This window comes from Schistocerca piceifrons, chromosome 4 (assembly GCF_021461385.2).
Source record: "Schistocerca piceifrons isolate TAMUIC-IGC-003096 chromosome 4, iqSchPice1.1, whole genome shotgun sequence".
Taxonomy (NCBI): Eukaryota; Metazoa; Arthropoda; class Insecta; order Orthoptera; family Acrididae; genus Schistocerca; species Schistocerca piceifrons.
The window spans coordinates 168,381,089-168,399,903 of NC_060141.1; the positions used below are offsets into that span (position 1 = coordinate 168,381,089).

General features: G+C 37.2%; 1 protein-coding gene across 5 annotated transcripts in view; it reads right to left on the minus strand.

The window, feature by feature from the left end:
- Positions 1–18,815, minus strand: part of LOC124795006 (MAGUK p55 subfamily member 7) — a 268,265-nt gene that overhangs the window by 55,394 nt on the left and 194,056 nt on the right. For all 5 annotated transcript variants that reach the window (XM_047258764.1, XM_047258763.1, XM_047258766.1 and 2 more), the window contains 3 exons: positions 10,695–10,897; positions 10,459–10,599; positions 9,906–10,118 (listed from right to left, as the gene is read on the minus strand). In XM_047258764.1, the coding sequence (XP_047114720.1) occupies positions 9,942–10,118; positions 10,459–10,599; positions 10,695–10,897 (521 nt within the window). In that variant the 3' untranslated portion in view covers positions 9,906–9,941. The remainder of the gene's footprint in view (positions 1–9,905; positions 10,119–10,458; positions 10,600–10,694; positions 10,898–18,815) is intronic.

Below are 18,815 nucleotides of genomic sequence, written 5' to 3' on the forward strand. Positions count from 1 at the left end.
TACTCATCATCTTTTCTCTACTTACATATTGCACACTAAATTACAGTTTTGATTGCAAATATAAATTCTTAATTGTTGATCTTTTACAAAAGACTGTTTAAAAACATTAGAAATTAATTTTTTTTCATTTTTATATATTTCATGCTTCAAAGAATGTGCACAGCACACATATCTTTGTTTAAAATTTGCAATGCTCAGGAATCAAACCCTGGAGACCCACACGGAAAAACTGTCCTTCTTTCACTGAATTAAAGACACTCAGAAAACTTCAAAATTAATTTTCTTGAGAATTTTTGAGTTTTTAGCTTTAAGTACAATAAGTATAAGTAATTACAAAAATTCAATTGCCATGTGGTCTCCTTGTAACAAAGAAAGATTTACAAGAGCTCTTTATATGCTGTAAAAGGTGCTTTCTTGTGAGTCTGTACACAAAAAAAAGGTTCGGATTATAATTAAAGCTATGTATGCTTGATTAAGTACAACTGACTCAGATATAAACTGATACTTGCTGCAAAGTATGATTCAGATTCAGTTACTGCATTTCTTTGAGGTGACTTAGACAGGGAAATTTATGTAAAAATTACAGAAATTGGTTAGTTACCAAAACAGTTAAAGATACAGGGATATATACACTAAAAAGAGTCACTTTATTGTTCAAAACAAGGAAGCCATTGGTGAAACATTAAATTGGACATTACAATTTTTAGCAATAATTTACAACTGGAGACTACTTAAGACAGTAAGAAAGAGGGGTGGAGGAGGAGGAGGAGGAGGAGGAGGAGGAGGAGGAGGAGGTGGGGAGGGGAGGGGAGGGGAGGGGGAGGGAGAGGGGGAGGGGGAGGAGGAGGGAGAGGGAGAGGGAGAGGGAGAGGGAGAGGGAGAGGGAGGGAGAGAGAGAGAGAGAGAGAGAGAGAGAGAGAGAGAGAGAGAGAGCTGAAAGAAAAATTCAAACTCATGGACCTACGAGAACTATCTAACTTTTTTAAGAATTTGCACAACAAGAGATATGAAACAAGGTCTTGTATGGATTAAGCAAATTCATTAAGTGAATCAAATTTTTGGATAAGGTAAAATATGAACTACTGCAGTCCACTCTCAACACTCCTAGATAAACACTAAGTCTTCACCAATAAGTCCTAAAATAGAGGAAGACAAAGAATAAAGTATAGAGGAAGAAAAAATAGGAATATAATTTGCTGGAAATCTCTTGTATGCACAGTTAGCAATTCATTAAAAATCATGATGATAATCAGATTTTGGATAAGTAAAATACAAATGACTGCAATCCAGTTTCAACAACCCCTGAATAAAAATTAAGTCCCCAGATATGAAACGAGCCCTCAAACACAGCACAAATAAGTAATAAAGATCACTTACTGAGAAGCCACTGATAGTCTCATTAGTTACAGTTAACAATGCAACCAGACCAGACCTTGCATATGCCATTTATCTGAAAACATTCTTTAGCAATAATCCTGGTATGTCTCAGTGGTCGGCAGTGAAGAGTGTTCTAGGTTATTTCAAAGCAACTGATGACATGAAACTGCAGTTCTGTAAAGAAGGCCACCACACTGTTTGATATTGTGATGCACAATGGGTGAGAGAAACTGAAAATAAAAAATTCACAACAGGGTTTCTGTTTAAACCACATAGAGCAGTGATTTCCTGGAAAATGAAATGGTGTGTATGACACTGACTACTGCCTGCCAAGAAGCATTGTGGCTGCAAGGATTAACAAGAGAGATTTCTCGTTTTTTGAAGAATACGTTCTTAAATGCTTTTGTTATGACAATGGAGTGTTTCGGACACAACATGTACAATGATATCAAGCACCATTTTGTTTGAAAGAATACTGACTCACATGAATTAATACTACAACATATTTATGCTTGCAGCAATGACTACAAAGGCCCAGTGAAGTTATGGCATATGGCATTATCAACTGATTGACGACTTTAGACCACAAGCTCCAGGCAGCACTAATTCTGGTAGTGGTGTTGGAAGATAACTTTATGCCTGACTGTATTCTTACCACAGGCGATATACATATATTGGGGTGTATGCTCTGCTGTGTATACTGTTCCATGTTTTGTAAGTTCATTTCATACGTTTTTGCTGTATAATGCTTTAGTAAATTGATATTTACATAAACTGAAACCACCTTGAGTCACAGTTTGTATCAATCAGTGGTGTAATCTGAAAATGTTGGTACAGCATGCAACATGAAACTTCCCAGTTGTATGTATATGTGACAGTGTTCACACACCATGGTTGGCAATGGACGCTACTCTGTGGTTCTTCTTGCAAAATCGCTCAGTAATGTTGCCAAAAAATGAGTTTTGAACTTTTATCTGGACCAAAAGTTCTCTCCTGGAGATATGATGGAGATAACTGACAAATGACTTTGTCCGTGCATATTCCTAATGAAGGCCTTTTTTTTAAGGGCAGAAAACTGCTGATGATGTAGGTTAACATCAGTTCAGAGAGTTTAGAGAGTTCTGGAAGTCCAGCGTAAAGTTCATTTTGATACACGAAACTTTGTATTTCCTTCAAAGACCTGGCTTCAAGATGTTGTGATGTCATAGCATTAACTTCAGACAATTACCTAACAATATCAAAAAGCTTCCCACACACTACCTTTAATTTTTTTAACGCCTCCTCTGGAAACATCTGGAAAGCTTGAGAACCTCTTTGAGCTAAGCATTTCAATAAAATTTAAGTCAGGCAGAGAATCAAATCAGATGTTCAGCTGCATTCTCCTGTAGTCATCCTATACAGGTGTTTCTGTACAGTTTTCATTTCTTCTATTCCTTGGAGTATCACATATGCTTTCAGCCTTGCACCATATTTTCTAGAAGCCATTGTATCTCTTAGTTCACAGCATTTCTTTCAAGTCTTTCATTTCCTTGCTGCAAAATATAATGTTTAAGGAGTTTAAATGCACTGTGTTAAATGCAATGTCTGCCAGTGAAATTCTTCAAATAGACACAAGAGGAAGTTAAATCGTGGCAGCATGAGAAATGCATATGCTTCATTAATATCAGCTGTGTCCCAATTTTGAGGATTTTGAAAATGTACTCATACAAATCTTGAAGTTCAACTATATGATCTGATAAAGTTTGTACCAAGTGAATTGTATAACTACATCCTGCTGGTGCCAGTTTTGGAAATCTCTTCTTCACTGTTGTATCTAATAAGTTTGTTCTTTTTGAGGAATCAACAGAAAATGTAATAAAACCACTAAAATTAGCAAAAAGCACTCTATCTGCACTCACACTTGATACTGCCTGTGATAAAACCAAATTCAACTTGTGGGCGTAACAATGCACAAATGTGGCATGTGGAATTACTTCCCTAACTTGTGTTCGCACATTGTTTCAATGTATCGCAATGATGGCTACTCAACATACATCGGCATGACCAACTTATTTTTGCACTGAAATTCTTCAAGATGGTCTGCTGTAACCATTTCTTGGCCTCTGTTGTTCAATCACCATTAACATCACTACACCCTGCAAATCTTTCATAAATCTGTCCCTCCATATAGTTGGTAACTGCAAAAGATTTGTGATATCTAGTAAAATAGCAACAATTGCCACTTCTTTCATATGAGTTTTTATTTTGGAGAGCATAACACTTGTAACACTTAATAAAATCATTTAGAATGAGAGGGGATAATCCAGTGAACAGCAAGGCTGCCTATAAGTGAATTCTCAAATTGTCATCAAACTCAGCCAAAAAATGAATAATGAATTAATTTCACACAACTTTCTTGATTGTTGGACTTGCAGCTATCCCTGTGCCCTGGAAATGATCATTCTTATTGCCTAAAAAGAAGGAGGCTGCTTTCAATCTCTTAAGTATTCCCCAGTTCTGTTTCACTGCTTCATTGTGCTTTAAAATGCTTGTACATTTCTGTTCATCTAATTGCAAATCAATCTTACTTTTAGTAAATGTGCCCAGGGCTATACATGCATGGCTATGAGATTCTGATTTTTCAAGCCTTGAAATTGCAGTGTGCAGATTATTAGGGTCAGAGTAACCACAATTGGCACTGTTCCCAGGAGATTTGTCCATTCTGAGCAAAAAACACAGCCAACAGAAGAGTTTACACAATGGTTCACTGCTGCATAACAAGACTGTTTTGTAGTAAGTATTAGGATTAAATGTTTGTATGGAGTTTCTTGATTTGTTCTCTGTCTTTAAATTGCTGAGACAGGGAAAAGAGCAACAATTTTTAATAAGTTCTAACTTTTCACTGAATGGCCATTATTAGAAAGATTTATCAAAAACACTTACTATAACATCACAATCACTCATTTTGTGAAACTGGTAGCTAAAATATTATTCAGACACATTAAACACAGTGCATTCATCCCTCCTAAACTTACCAATGCATGCTGAATTCAGGGTGACAGAAGAGAAAACATGCTGAATGTAATCTTCCTATTGCATGTATCTACCCACATTTCAAACAAGTTTGATGTGACATTTAATAAACAGCCTTACAGGAGTCAAGACTAAAAATTTGCCTTGCTTAATAAGGTTCAAGAACTATCACAAGGAAGCACCCATGCAGCACACCACATCTTGTGCAGCACAGAAACTAGCTGTCAGTTCAAGAAAAGAAAATACAGACTGTGAAATAGGTATTGTATTATGATTTAATTACTATGAATGGACTTATAATGAACATTTGTGGTTTAATGACTCATATAGTACATCAGGGCATAAGTTTTCTGTGTTTTTGTATTGCATTTTGATATTTTGGTTGCTATAGGTTTATTTATTGATTGTTATTTTTTATTTGTAGTTCACTGTTGATATTTGAGTTCACATGTTTGTATTTTGTCACCTGGAGATAGTGGAGTGACAAGTGGAGAAACTGGAACTTTTCTGGCATATTCTTCTATTTAAGTTCAACTGAGGGGTGATAGCAGTGGAGGCAGCCAAAAACATTTGCATCATGTGTGGGGACAATGCCACTGGACGGAGCACAACAGAAAATGGTTTCCTCGTTTTAAGGAGGATTGTTTTGACATTAGTGACTCTCCACATTCAGGAAGACTTTCAGGGTCTGATGACGATTGTTTACACATATTAATCCACAATGGTCCATGACAGTGAATGCAACAACTGGCAAATGTGATGAACTGTCACCATACCACAGTCATGCAGCATTTATATGTAGCGGGGGAGGTTCAAGAATCAGTTGTATGGGTACCACATGCTCTAAGCTAAATCCAAAAATAAGCAGGTTGCCATATGTGCATCTCTGCTTTCTCATCACCAATTGTCTCGTGCATGAACAACACTGACCATTCCTGTCCTGTATCATAACTGGCGACAAGACATGGTGTCTTTATGTTAACATAAGGAAAAGAGCGTAATGGTTGAGCCCAAACAAAATAGCAACTCCTAACAAAGACCTGCGCACAGCCATGACAGATAATATTAAGCATCTGGTGGAACAGTGATACTATGTGCTATGAATTGCTTTCCTGAAGGTACTAGAGATGCGAAAATATCACAAGATTCTCATAACAGTACAGAAAAAAATAATGTTAGTATGTCACAAAATTCACATAATAGCACAGTAACAAATAATGTTAATATATTGCATCAGAATATCAGGGGATTAAAAAACAGAGTAGATGAGCTTCTTGTTTGTATAGAAGATTTAGAAACTGAGGGTGGAGTAGATGTACTATGCCTGTCTTCATATAGTCGCAGGTATGGAAATGGTAAATGTAGGTGGATATAAGCTTTCAGCACATGTAAGTAGACACACTATGGAGAGAGGAGGAGTTGCCATATATGTTAAAATCAGTCATACTCTGAAAAATTTGGAAACTAAAAAAATTTGCATAGAGCAACACATAAAAGCATGTGCAAGTGAGCTTAAACTAAATAAAGGCACTTTTATAATTGTAGCCATGTACAGGTCCCCATTGCGAAATTTTCAACTATTTTTGAAAAACTTGGATTCATTGTTGTGCTACCTGTTCGAGAAAGGAAAGCAAAATATTGTTTGTGGGGATTTCAATGTAGATTTTCTGAAAGAGTCGGATAGAAAACTTGACCTTGAAGTATTACTTGGTTCTCTCAATTTGATATCAGTTATTAATTTACCTACTCGGGTGGTACAGGAAAGCAGCACACTAAAGTAGCACACTGATAGATACCGTTCTCATAGACCAAGATAAATTTAATCATATAAAAATTTTTCCTGTTAAGAACAGTCTGTCTGATCATGATGCACAGTTAATTACAGTATATGATATAGCTGCATACAGTAATGCAAAACAGTACTCCAAAATAGTGCGTTCCATTAACAATTTAACACTTCAAAATTTTAGGGAAAGCTTGCAACAGTTAGACTGGGATGAGGTGTACAGGGAACATGATGCTAATTTAAAATTTAACCTATTTCATGATACCTTTGTGAGTATATTAGAAACAGTTTCCCTAAGAAAACAATGAAATATAATTGTAAGAAACCATGTAAAAATACATGGCTTACTAAAGGGATAAAAATATCTTGTAAACAGAAAAGGGAAATGTATCTTATAGCTAGGAGGAGTAGTGATCCCAAAACAATGAAACATTATAAAAACTACTGCACTGTATTAAAAAAAGTTATTAAAAAGTCCATAAGTATGTGCGTTATGTCTGAGATTAGCACATCTGATAATAAAATTAAAACAATTTGGAATATTGTGAAAAGGGAAACAGGGCAACTGATAGCACAGGAAGACTGTATTTCTATCAAACACAATGAAAAGTTTGTTGACAAGAAGTCAGAAATAGAAAACATTTTTAATAATCATTTTTAAATCTTGTAGAGAAAATAGGTTCCAGCTATTCATTAGAAAATGCAAGGCAGTATATGGAAGAAGCAGTACCTACGCAATTTGATAAAATTGAAATTCAACCCATCTCTCCTACTGAAATTAGGAAAATAATAAATTATCTCAAAAGTAAAAGCTCACATGGAATTGATGGCATTTCCAACAGAGTACTAAAAGCTTGTTCCCAACAAATAAGTAGGATTCTCAGCCACATATGTAGTAGCTCACTAAAACAGAGAATTTTTCCAGATAAGACTGAAATATGCAATTGTTAAACCATTGCATAAAAAAGGGGATAGATCTGAAGCTAACAACTACTGCCCAGTCTCACTTCTGACAGCTTTATCCAAAATTCTTGAAAAAGTAATGTATTCAAGAGTAGCATCACATATTTGTAAGTACTAACAAAACGTCAATTTGGTTTTCAGAAAGGCTTTTCAACAGAAAATGCTATATATGCTTTCACTGATCAAATATTAAATGCAATGAATAACCAAACATCACCCAATGGGATATTTTATGATCTCTCAAAGGCTTTTGATTGTGTGAATCCTGAAATTCTTCTAGATAAGCTAAATTATTGTGGTATGAGTGGGACAGTGCACAAGTGGTTTAATTCGTACTTAACTGGAAGAATACAGAAGGTTGAAATTAACAGTACAGATAGTCTACAAAAACCGGCAGAGTCCTCTAACTGGGAAGGTATCAAGAATGGTGTCCCACAGGGTTCAGTCTTGGGTCCCTTATTGTTCTTGATATATATTAACAACTTGCCACTTTATATTCATGAAGATGCAAAGTTAGTTCTTTTCGCTGATGATACAAGTATAGTAATCACACCCAAGAAGCAAGAATCAGATGAGGAAATCGCAAGTAATGTCTTTCAGAAAATTATTAAATGGTTCTCTGCAAATGGACGCTCACTAAATTTTGAGAAAACACAGTTTATACAATTCTGTACAGTAAATGGCATAACACCATTGATAAATATAGACTATGAACAGAAGTCTATTGCTAAGGTAGAATACTCAAAATTTCTGGGTGCGTGCATTGATGAGAAATTGAATTGGAAGAAACGTATCAATGATCTGCTGAAACGGTTAGGTTCAGTTACTTATGCTGTTAGGATTATTGCAAATTTTGGTGATAAATATATCAGTAAATTAGCCTACTATGCCTATTTTCATTCACTGCTTTCATATGGCATAATATTTTGGGGCAATTCATCATTAAGAGAGAAAGTATTCATTGCACAAAAGCATGTAATCAGAATAATAGCTGGAGCCCGCCCAAGATCACCTTGCAGACATTTATTTAAGGAACTCAGGATATTCACAGTACCTTCACAATACATATATTCACTTATGAAATTTGTCATTAATAACCCATCCCAATTCAAAAATAACAGCATAGCTACAACACTAGAAGGAAGGATTATATTCACTACTCTGGATTAAATCTCACTTTGGCACAGAAAGGGGTGAATTATGCTGCCACAAAAATCTTTGGTCATTTGCCAAATCGTATTAAAAGTTTGACAGATAGTCAACCAACAGTTAAAAGAATTTCTGAATGACAACTCCTTCTAATCAATGGATGAATTCTTAAATAGGAAGTAGTAACTGTGAAAGAAATTAATTAATTAATTAAATATTTTGTGTAAAGAAAACACATTAAAGTGACACATTCCACATCATTAAGAAATGTCGTATTTATGATCTACGAAACAAGGGTTAATGTATGTAAATATGAAGTGTAACCATCACAGCTGGCATTTATTGTCAACAATTGAGACATCTTGCAGGTCAGTCCAAGAACAACAACCAGGAAGACTGCATGAAGTAATACTAGTCCACAATAATGCCAGCCAACATTCTGCAAGACTGACAAAAAACATTTCAGAGTAGTTGGGTTGGGAAGTCATTGCGCACCCACCTTATTCATCTGATATTGTGCCTTCAGATTTCCACCTTTTCCACTCTCTATCGATCATCCTTCAAGGAATTTTCTTTCTGGATGAAAATGCCCTCTGAACATGGCCTGATGAGTTCTTTGCCTCAAAATCAAGTGATTTCTACAGTCACAGAATTGAAAAATTACCCTAGCATTGGTAGACTGTTGTAAATAGTGAAGGTGAATAAATTATTGATGACTAAAGTCTCTGTTACAAGCATCTTTTGTGTTTATTAAACTTATGAAAAAATGCTATGAGCTTATGCAGCAACTTAATACTTAAAAGAGCATACAATGCATGCATTGCATTCAGTGTGAATGAAAACAGACTATAGCAATAATTAACCAGGCTTGCCCACAAACAACTTGAACATCAGTTAAAACAATATCAAATTGTCCACTGTAAAATACAATCTCCCCATGCAGAACTTCAATGATTTTAACAGTGTCACCATTCATATTACAGTCTATTTCGATGTCAACTACTGTCTTGTAAATGGCAGGATGCCATCTGTACACATGGTGTACAGTACAGCTTGGAGGTTATGGTACATATTGATTCCACTACATGAAAGCAAGAGTCTAAAATGTCAAAATCTACATGAGGGCTCTGGCTATGCCTCACTTTATTGTATATTACGTGAAACAATACAAGTATCCCCATGTGATGTAATAAATGTAAGAATTTGAGTTGAAATACTAATACAGCCTATGCCACAGCATACTAGGGGGTCCAAGACGCCTCCCTTGATACTACACATTGATCTTGCCAAAAGCTGAGAAGTGTATGCATGTAAGTTGGTATATCTTTGCAGTATATTATCCTTGGCGGTATGTGACCTTGGCTGGGTTATATGACTATGTCTCCTGCTGAAAACACAGTTGCAGTTGCCATGCCAGCACTCGTAACATATGGAAGGTGGGTGGCAGCAGGCAGTTAGAAACAAGCAATGATTATGAGGTATGAGTCTAAACGAAATCTTATTAACTACCCATTCAATCTAGTAAATACAATTTGCATAAAAAGCTGATATGTATTTGAGCTTCACATATGAATTTTCCAGTTATTTAAGTGCAATATTTTACTACTGGTTAACTTACCATTTATTGACAAACAAAGGAAACTGTAAAATCTCTTCACTGCACCCATGATGCGGGAACCCATAGTGGTTCTGTTTCCACTTTACTGGCAACTCTAACTAACTGCTCAAATGCCACTGAAAGATCTGCATTCACAATTACTTCATCAAATAAATGACTGTAAAGAAATTCAATTCGTTCACTGCTGTGGAGTATTTCATGAAATTCTTCATCCTGTGATAAAAGGGGAAGGAAGAGCGAATTATTCAAAAATGGCTCTGAGCACTATGCGACTTAACTTCTGAGGTCATCAGTCGCCTAGAACTTAGAACTAATTAAACCTAACTAACCTAAGGACATCACACACATCCATGCCCGACGCAGGATTCGAACCTGCGACCGTAGCAGTCGCTCGGCTCCAGACTGCAGCGCCTAGAACCGCACGGCCACTCCAGCTGGCAGCGAATTATTATTCAATATTTGATAACATTGTAATTTATATTTACTCTAGGTTGAAGTTGAACTTAATCCAATAACAGTTGCCCAGCAAATGATAGCAAATATTATGACTTACGGTGAATCCCCTGGAATTTGTCTCATCAAATGTTGAACGTGCATATGCAGCATTTCTTGTTTCCTTCAAAACATCAAAAGTTGGTGGTTTAATGTAGATTATATAAGGTTTCAACTGTGGTGTTCTTAACATCTTCAACGCCTACACAAAATATTTAATGTAGATTTTAATGAAGATACATCATAAGACAAAGTAAATGTTTATCTGACATGACTATGATAATGAAAGAAACTTACTTGATAATGGGGATTTAGTATGCAAACATATCCAGCATTAACCAATGACTTCACACTTTCAGCTGATGTCCCATATAAATTTCCTTTGTATTCTCCAAATTCAATAAATTTGCTTGCTTCTATGTCTTCCTCCATTTTTTCCCGAGTTACAAAGAAATAGTCTTTTCCATTCACTTCTCCATGTTTTGGAGGACGGGATGTATCTACAAAAAAATTTATGGGAATACCATACAGAAAAAAAGAATAGTATAAAAGGTAATGAATGTTGTTGGGAGCTGGAACATAATCATCATCATTATTTTCTTTGGGCATTTGCTCGACTCCAACACGTGGTTGGCGTTGTTACTACGGTGTGTGGCTCTGTTAGTGTCAGAGAGTGGCTGGATGCCCTTCCCGGATGCACCCCCCCTCCCCCCTGGGATGGAATTAGTGTACCCCAGCTGTCCATGTCCAGTGTAATCCATGAAATAGTGCAAATGTTTTCAAATGTCTGCGAGATGTGTAACTGAGACAGGACGTGGGGACCAGCCAGGTATTCACCTAGTGAGATGTGGAAAACCGCCTAAAAACCACATCCACACTGGCTGGCACACCGGCCCTCACCTTTAATCTGCCAGGTGGATTTGATCCAGGGCTGGCATGCCTACCCGAGTCCAGGAAGCAGCACATTAGCGCTCTTGGCTAACCTGGTGAGTCAGAGCTGGAAAATAAGATAGTCAGCAAACCATTAACTAATCAATGAATTACAGGAAACTGGACCGTATGAAAAGTTTCAGTAATGTGGATTATAATCTTTTCAAAATTTGAAAATGTCTTAATTTGCATCCATGTGGTAGTTTTGTCTGGACTCTATTTGCTTTTCATTAACTGTACAAAGAATGTCAGGATCTGACATTGCCAATCAGCTGATCACAACAGTGAGTACATAACATTACAATATAACCATAGGTACAATATTACAATAATTTTAATTAAATTACATATTATTTTGACCGAGGACATAAACTTAACTAACTCAATTCGCTGTCATAAAAAAATTATCTTACATAAATAACTTTCATTTTCTCTCAAAGGAAAATTTCATTATTAGACTATTTAATCTTAAAAAATAGATTTAAAACATGTAACAGAGTAGTCACTGAATAAGTCTTATTTATGAGCTATTTTACAAAAATTATTTAGTCTGAATAAAGACGGTTAACCAAATTACCCAAGGCAAAATTTTACTGTTGAAAATGGAAAAGTGTGTAAACTGCCAACGAACTGTTTGTGCACAGTAATAATTCTAAGCTAAATCAGGAAACTGTATTATAGTGAAGCCTTCCAAATTAGTGGAAAGACACAAAAGATGATGCAAATCTGATAGCTTCAGCCAAGTCACCTCCAACAGCTTCAGAGTCTCACAGACTATGAACAAAATCACGTAGACAATCCAACAAGTTCATAATCAGTCTGACTGTGCACAAAAAAGCAAGGAAATAAATTGTTAAGAAGACCATGACAGGATTCCTGCTGGGTACTAGTCATGTGACAGGAATATCAGAACTGGTCCACAGATTTAGGCTTTGAGAGATCCCTGACAACGCAACACACACTTGTTGTAAAGATCTATTACAAAACTCAGACAGTTTTGTTGGAGCTCAATGCACTTTCCATTGCAAGTTCAATTTACCCCCACATGCTGCTGTGCCATCTTCCAATCCACATGAATAAAGTTTTCCAGTATGATGCTGCAACTAGCTATACTGCTGCAATGTCAATGGATTTGCTGCAGTGTCAACAGATTTGCTTAGACTCACTTTTACTGGTTGTCTCATCAGTAGAAATGACAATATTTTGTGGCTTCCACATTCACCAGACTTACTGAGTCCAGACTTTTTAATTTGGGGTTACCTTAATTCCATAGTTTTCCAAGAAAACCACCCAAGAACCAGACATTATTTGAAAGAGAGGTTTCACCACAAAATAAAAAATATTCTGCTGGAGAGTCCATGCAGTGTCTCATCAGCAGATTCACTCTCAGACTCTAAAAATGTGTGTGAAACAAAAAACGCCACATGGAGGGGAAAAAAGAGGCTTTTAAGGTGAAATACTAATTTCCACTCATGTACACTAGATTCAAGGAAAAAAACTGTTTAAATCTTCAGTTTGTGTCAATTTTTTGCAATCTTTCCATCTGACTGCCTCACCATGTAGTATGATGTGCAGTGAACAATTTAAATTGCAGCCTCAGCTATACAACTGACACTGACAATGCCATCAAACACATTACTGAGGCTACTCCTCACACTATTGTGAAGGTTATATCATTCTCTGAGCGGTATGATAACCCTTGGAAGAAACATTCTGTGGAATGTGTTGAGACATAATATGGAGAAATTCACAAGGCAGCACTGCATATTCACACTTGGGGAGTGACTGAGCACTCACTCACATCATACAAGGCACAGACTGCCTCTGAACGCTTCTGGTAAATGGCTACTTACACAATCATTTGCCAGAAGCAACCAGTCTATTCAATGCAGTATTCATCATATTCTAGTGATTTCCAAAGTGTTCCTTATTCCCATTTAGAGTAATCTCAACTGAAAGGCACAGCTACAGAAAAAAATATAGTTACAGTTGAAAAAGCTACTAGTAGTACAAAATACGGCGGCTGTGACAAAGCCATGGATCTTAAAGAACATTCAGTTAGTGTTTTTTGTCAAAACGTCATAAGCCTCATCAAAAAAAGAATGGCCTTCTGATACCTAGGGAGAAAAATGGAAGGGCAAGGGATTCGAACCAGTGATCTACTGCTTAATAGGCAGGAGCATTAACCACTGCACCATCTGGGACATAGTATTATCGCAACTGTGTGGACTATATCAAAACACCTCACAGCCAATGCACATTCCCACTGAATGCCATCTATCTGCAATCCTCCTCCATTTCCTCCATTCTCGCTAGTCTGACATTTCTGGAGGAGGTTGGATGTACTTGCGCATCTGCACTATAGAACGTGGATCCATTGTCCATCCACGCAAATCAATTACATGAATGCGTGTTGTCTGTTCTTTCAGACATGTCTGCACTTGCCTAGTAAGCAGTACATCCAAGGCACATATCCCGGTGCAGTACACATTTTCACTCATCACTGCAGATTCTGTGTAATGTCCTGATGCAGCTGACATCAGTAATCCCTTCCCTTTCCTCCTCTTTGTCTCTTGAGTTGTGTCTGTTCTTTTGGACAAATCATTTGACCAATATAGGCTTCCCCACAATGGCAGGGAATTTTGTAGACACCAGGCTTTCTCAGGCACAAATCATCCTTTACTGAGCCAAGCAGTGCTCTAGTATTAGCTGGTGGATGGAATACACTTTTACTATTGAACCTCTTTAAAATTCTTCTTATTTTTGAAGCTATGCTTCCCGCGACAGGTAGGAACACCACCAATTTCCTTGTATCTTTTCTCGGTTCCTGTGGGAGTCCAAACTGTACAGCATGATGGATCTGAATGTCAGTATAACCATTCTGCTGGAACACTGCTTTTAAATGATCCAGTTCTTGTGTCAAACTATCTGCATCTGAGATGGCATAAGCACTTCTTTCCAATGTACATTGGACCTCTTGGCGTTGGTACAATGGATGACAACTTGATACATGATGATATCAGTCTGTATGTGTGGGCTTATGATAAACACCGTGTCCTACCGTCTCATCATCCCTCCTGTAAACCAAGACTTCTAGGAATGGAAGTTTCCCATCCTTTTCTACTTGCACCATAAACCTAATATTGACATGCAGATAACTGAAATGATGTAGGAAACGATCGAGAGCATCCCTCCCGTATGGCCAAACCATAAATGTATTGTTGACATATCTCCAAAAACTTCCGTTCTCTCTATTTTACTTTTTAATATATGAGATTTTCCAACTTCCTGCATGGTGGGCAGACAGCAGGCAGGAAAATGGAGATACTAAGATATTCAAAAATGCAGTAGAAGGGTACATTATTAATCACTCCTTCCACAATTTATCATAATATTTGGGCCAGGGATATAAATTTTAAACAGAGTATAACATTTCTAGTATGCTGACTGCTGATAGTGTTCTATAAATCAGTCAAGTTATTCAACTCTTAGTATAAAATACGAGGAGAAAAATAGCAGCTGTGTATAACATAAGTCTGGTCCACATGCAACAATCTGTCCATGCAAATGTCTATGGAGATGTGCACAGACAGATTGTAGTGTTTGGACAGAAGATTTGCACTGATGTAAGATGTGCAAAACCTGTAAGTTGTAGTTGGGGATTTGAGCAGGCTCAAATCTGAAGACACAACTCACACTTGCACAAACAGATTGTAGCGTATCGACAGGAGATCGTGACGAATTTGGCAAGTGAAATGGGTTTGAGTCAGCTGTTCATTCAATGCAGTGTTTTTTTGTCTGTGTGTGCACAATTAATTCTAAATAGCAGATACATGTCACTGCTCTAAAGAGTTTGCGTGTGTGCGTGTGTGTGTGTGTGTGTGTGTGTCACACATTTGTTGAAAATTACGTGCAAGGAATACAGCGCTCAAGATAAGACGGCAGTTACTTATAATAAGTCTGTGATAGAGCAAATATGAACAGTTGATCCTACAATGAACAAGGAAATGGAAATAAAAGAAATTCACTGTGGAGTGTTTACTACAAAAAGCTAAGCCAATTAATGAATAAGTCAAGTTTGTGATATTTTCACCTCCTGTTTTTCCTGAGCAATCAAGGAATGCCAAGACCCAGAATTCTTTTATTGGTATCAACTACCTGAAAGTCCTTATTACTTTCTTTCTACCAAACAGCTCATTTTTAATGAAAACTATGTAATTAAAAAGTTAGCTCTATTCCAAATTGCTGGTTTTCTGAATGTTTGAATGTAATCCTTTCAAAAATCCAGTGTCCCTCTCTTTCAGCCTTGATTTTTCTCCTTCCAAAGATGTATACTTTTAATAGAGTAACATTTTAATTAATTAAATACCTCAACTGGAAAATCTGAGTATTCACAAATTTCTTGGCAAGCTTTTCTAAGTACCAGGGATAAAAGTATACATCTGAACTTCCACTACATAAAATATATCAAGTCCCATTGAAGACTATACAATCCACAGTTAAACACAATAACTTTGTTTTCTAATGTTTATACATATTCTCTACTTTTCCAGCTTTCATTTTTTTGTGGAAAGTGTAATAAATTTGCATTCAAAAAATTTGTAATTTCAGTACAGCAGAGTCCCACTAATCCGAACTCTGGTAATCTGAATGTTCGGTTAATCCAAACATGAAAAATGTTAGTCTAAGTATGGAAAACTGTGCGTTAAAATGCTGTACATACACACTATTTTAATTTACACAGTACATCTACATCTACATTGATACTCCGCAAGCCACCCAACGGTGTGTGGCGGAGGGCACTTTACGTGCCACTGTCATTACCTCCCTTTCCTGTTCCAGTCGCGTATGGTTCGCGGGAAAAACGACTGTCTGAAAGCCTCCGTGCGTGCTCTAATCTCTCTAATTTTACATTCGTGATCTCCTCGGGAGGTATAAGTAGGGGGAAGCAATATATTCGATACCTCATCCAGAAACGCACCCTTTCGAAACCTGGCGAGCAAGCTACACCGCGATGCAGAGCGCCTCTCTTGCAGAGTCTGCCACTTGAGTTTATTAAACATCTCCGTAACATTAGAAAAACTGACAAGAAAACATTAAGCTTAAACAATGCATAACAATGAAAGAAAAGCTGACAAACTTACTAAAATACAGCAGACATTTTATCCCTACTTTTTAGATGAGATAAACTCAAGTCATTGTTTTTTGGTGTAATAAAGACAGTCTGTAATACAACGCATACTTGCGCCACCGTCTCATAAACATCAAATCAGCAGGTGTAGCAGTGGGCTGTTGCTCCAAATAACGTAGCGTGTGGTCAAGGGCTTCTGCTGTGTCACTGTGTGGCACCAGCTCTCCTTTGACGCTTTCAGGCTCGTCATCACTTCCATCACAGCAGTCCATTTCTTCCTGGTCTTGAGCCATAGCAGCAACTAAATCAGTGTCAGTAAGGTTCTCCAAACATGCCCCACCCACTGCCATCCACTCATCTATGTCTCCTTCACTAGCTTCTTCACATCCAGGGATTGTCTGTATCATTTGTAGAAGATTTTCCTCTACATTTACAATTAGGCTGTCCTGAAATTCAATACATGTCTACAGTTTTCTCCACAATTTTCTCAGAGTATTTCCTGAAATATTCTGCCATGCCTCAGTGGCCCAATAAACAACATCCTTCACATTAGTGTTTTTTTATTTTGCCCACTAAAGGAAAGCTATCATCTTGGATCAGCATTCTTAAAAATTGTTTTCTGTAAATCAGTTTTAATGTTTGCAGTATGCCCTGGTCCATTGGCTGTAGAAGTGGTGTTACATTCAACAGCAGAAACTTTGCCACAATTTCTCCATCACACAATTCCTCAGTGCTTGTGTGAGATGGCGCGCTATCAATCGAAAGGATTGCATGGGGAGACAAATGATTTTCCTTAGAAAACTGTCGAACAGAGGGAACAAAGTGGCTGTGAAACCATTCTTTGAACAGCTTACCATCCATCCATCCATCCATGCTTTTCCTGGTTGCGATAATATACAAGCAGGGACTTCATTTGCAGTTTTTAAAAGCTCTGGGCCTAGCAGATTTGCCAATCAGCATTAAAGGCAGCTTCTGATTACCAGCAGCATTGCTGCACACTAATAATCACATGATCTTTGCACATTTTAAAACCAGGAGCATGGTCTTCTGCTTTTGATGCCAGGCTTTTTGTTGGCAATGCCCTAAAATTACGGCCAGTCTCATCAGCATTATAAATTCTTTGGGCAGAATACCTTCCCTCTCTTAACATTTTTTCAAACTCACCCAAGTATTCCTTCGCGGCTTCACGGTCAGGAGAAAGCTTCTCTCCAGTAATTGTTAGCTGACGGATTCAATGACTTTTTTGAATCTGTCCAACCAACCTGTACTTGCTCTAAAAGACTAGTCACCATTCATTAACTGTCACCATTCATTAACTTGTTCAGGTAAACGGCCTTCTCCTGAACCAGTGCTCCACTCAAAGGAGTTCCTCTTTCTCTTTCCTGTGTAAACCAAAGGAAAAGAGCTTCATCTCCTTTGTCGTGTTGGGACTGTTTCAAAGTCTGCCGAATTTTGAGTATTCTTCCCAAAGATGTTGCGCAGGACTGTTAAAGTTTCACTCTGTTCTTATTCCAATCACAAATGGTTGCTTTACCAACACCCAGTTCCGTTGACAGTTTAGATACATTCTCAACATTGTCTATCCGCTTCAAAGCATTCAGTTTTTCTTTGTGTGTTAACATTGTATGCTTCCATTTACTCAATACAAAAATATGTACACCACTACACCTGAACGAATGCAATACAACTGTTATGCGTGCCAGCAATCGATAACTAACATAACCAAGTGCTTTGCGAGCCAACTGGTAGTGCACTGACCACAGACACTACAAAGGTCACAACAATGCACAACAACAAGGGCAGGGAGTGAGAGCGAGCCATTGTTCTCACACTTGTTCCCATTTGTTACCACAATGTACCTACTTATCTGCTTGCAATACTTCATTCTAGAAACTTGTCACCGTAATTCCGGCTAATCTGAACAAATCGGTAATATGAAAAAGATCCGGTCCCAATTAGTTTGGATTAATGGGACTCTACTGTATCACGTGCACCTTTAAATACCTGCTGGGCACAAAGCCACAGTGCAGTCTGCACACAGCTACAATTGAGTACAGTCACTATATTAAACAATCATTAAGTTAGTTCAGTGACAGCCTTATATACAGTAACTTTTGTAAATTTCCATCTGAACAGTTACTGAGTATGGATAATGAATTACTGCCGCTTGTTAAATTTAGTTAGATTCCTCATAGTTTATGTAGTTTACTAATATGTCTTGTCACATGTGTGAAGTTAAATACACATGAAAAAGGTGATCATTATCAAAAGTAAATAAAAGAGAAGAAAACAAAAATATGTTTTGAAGCTGGTGTGTAGAGATATCTAAAGTTCACTTAGAGCTTCTACCACTTGAC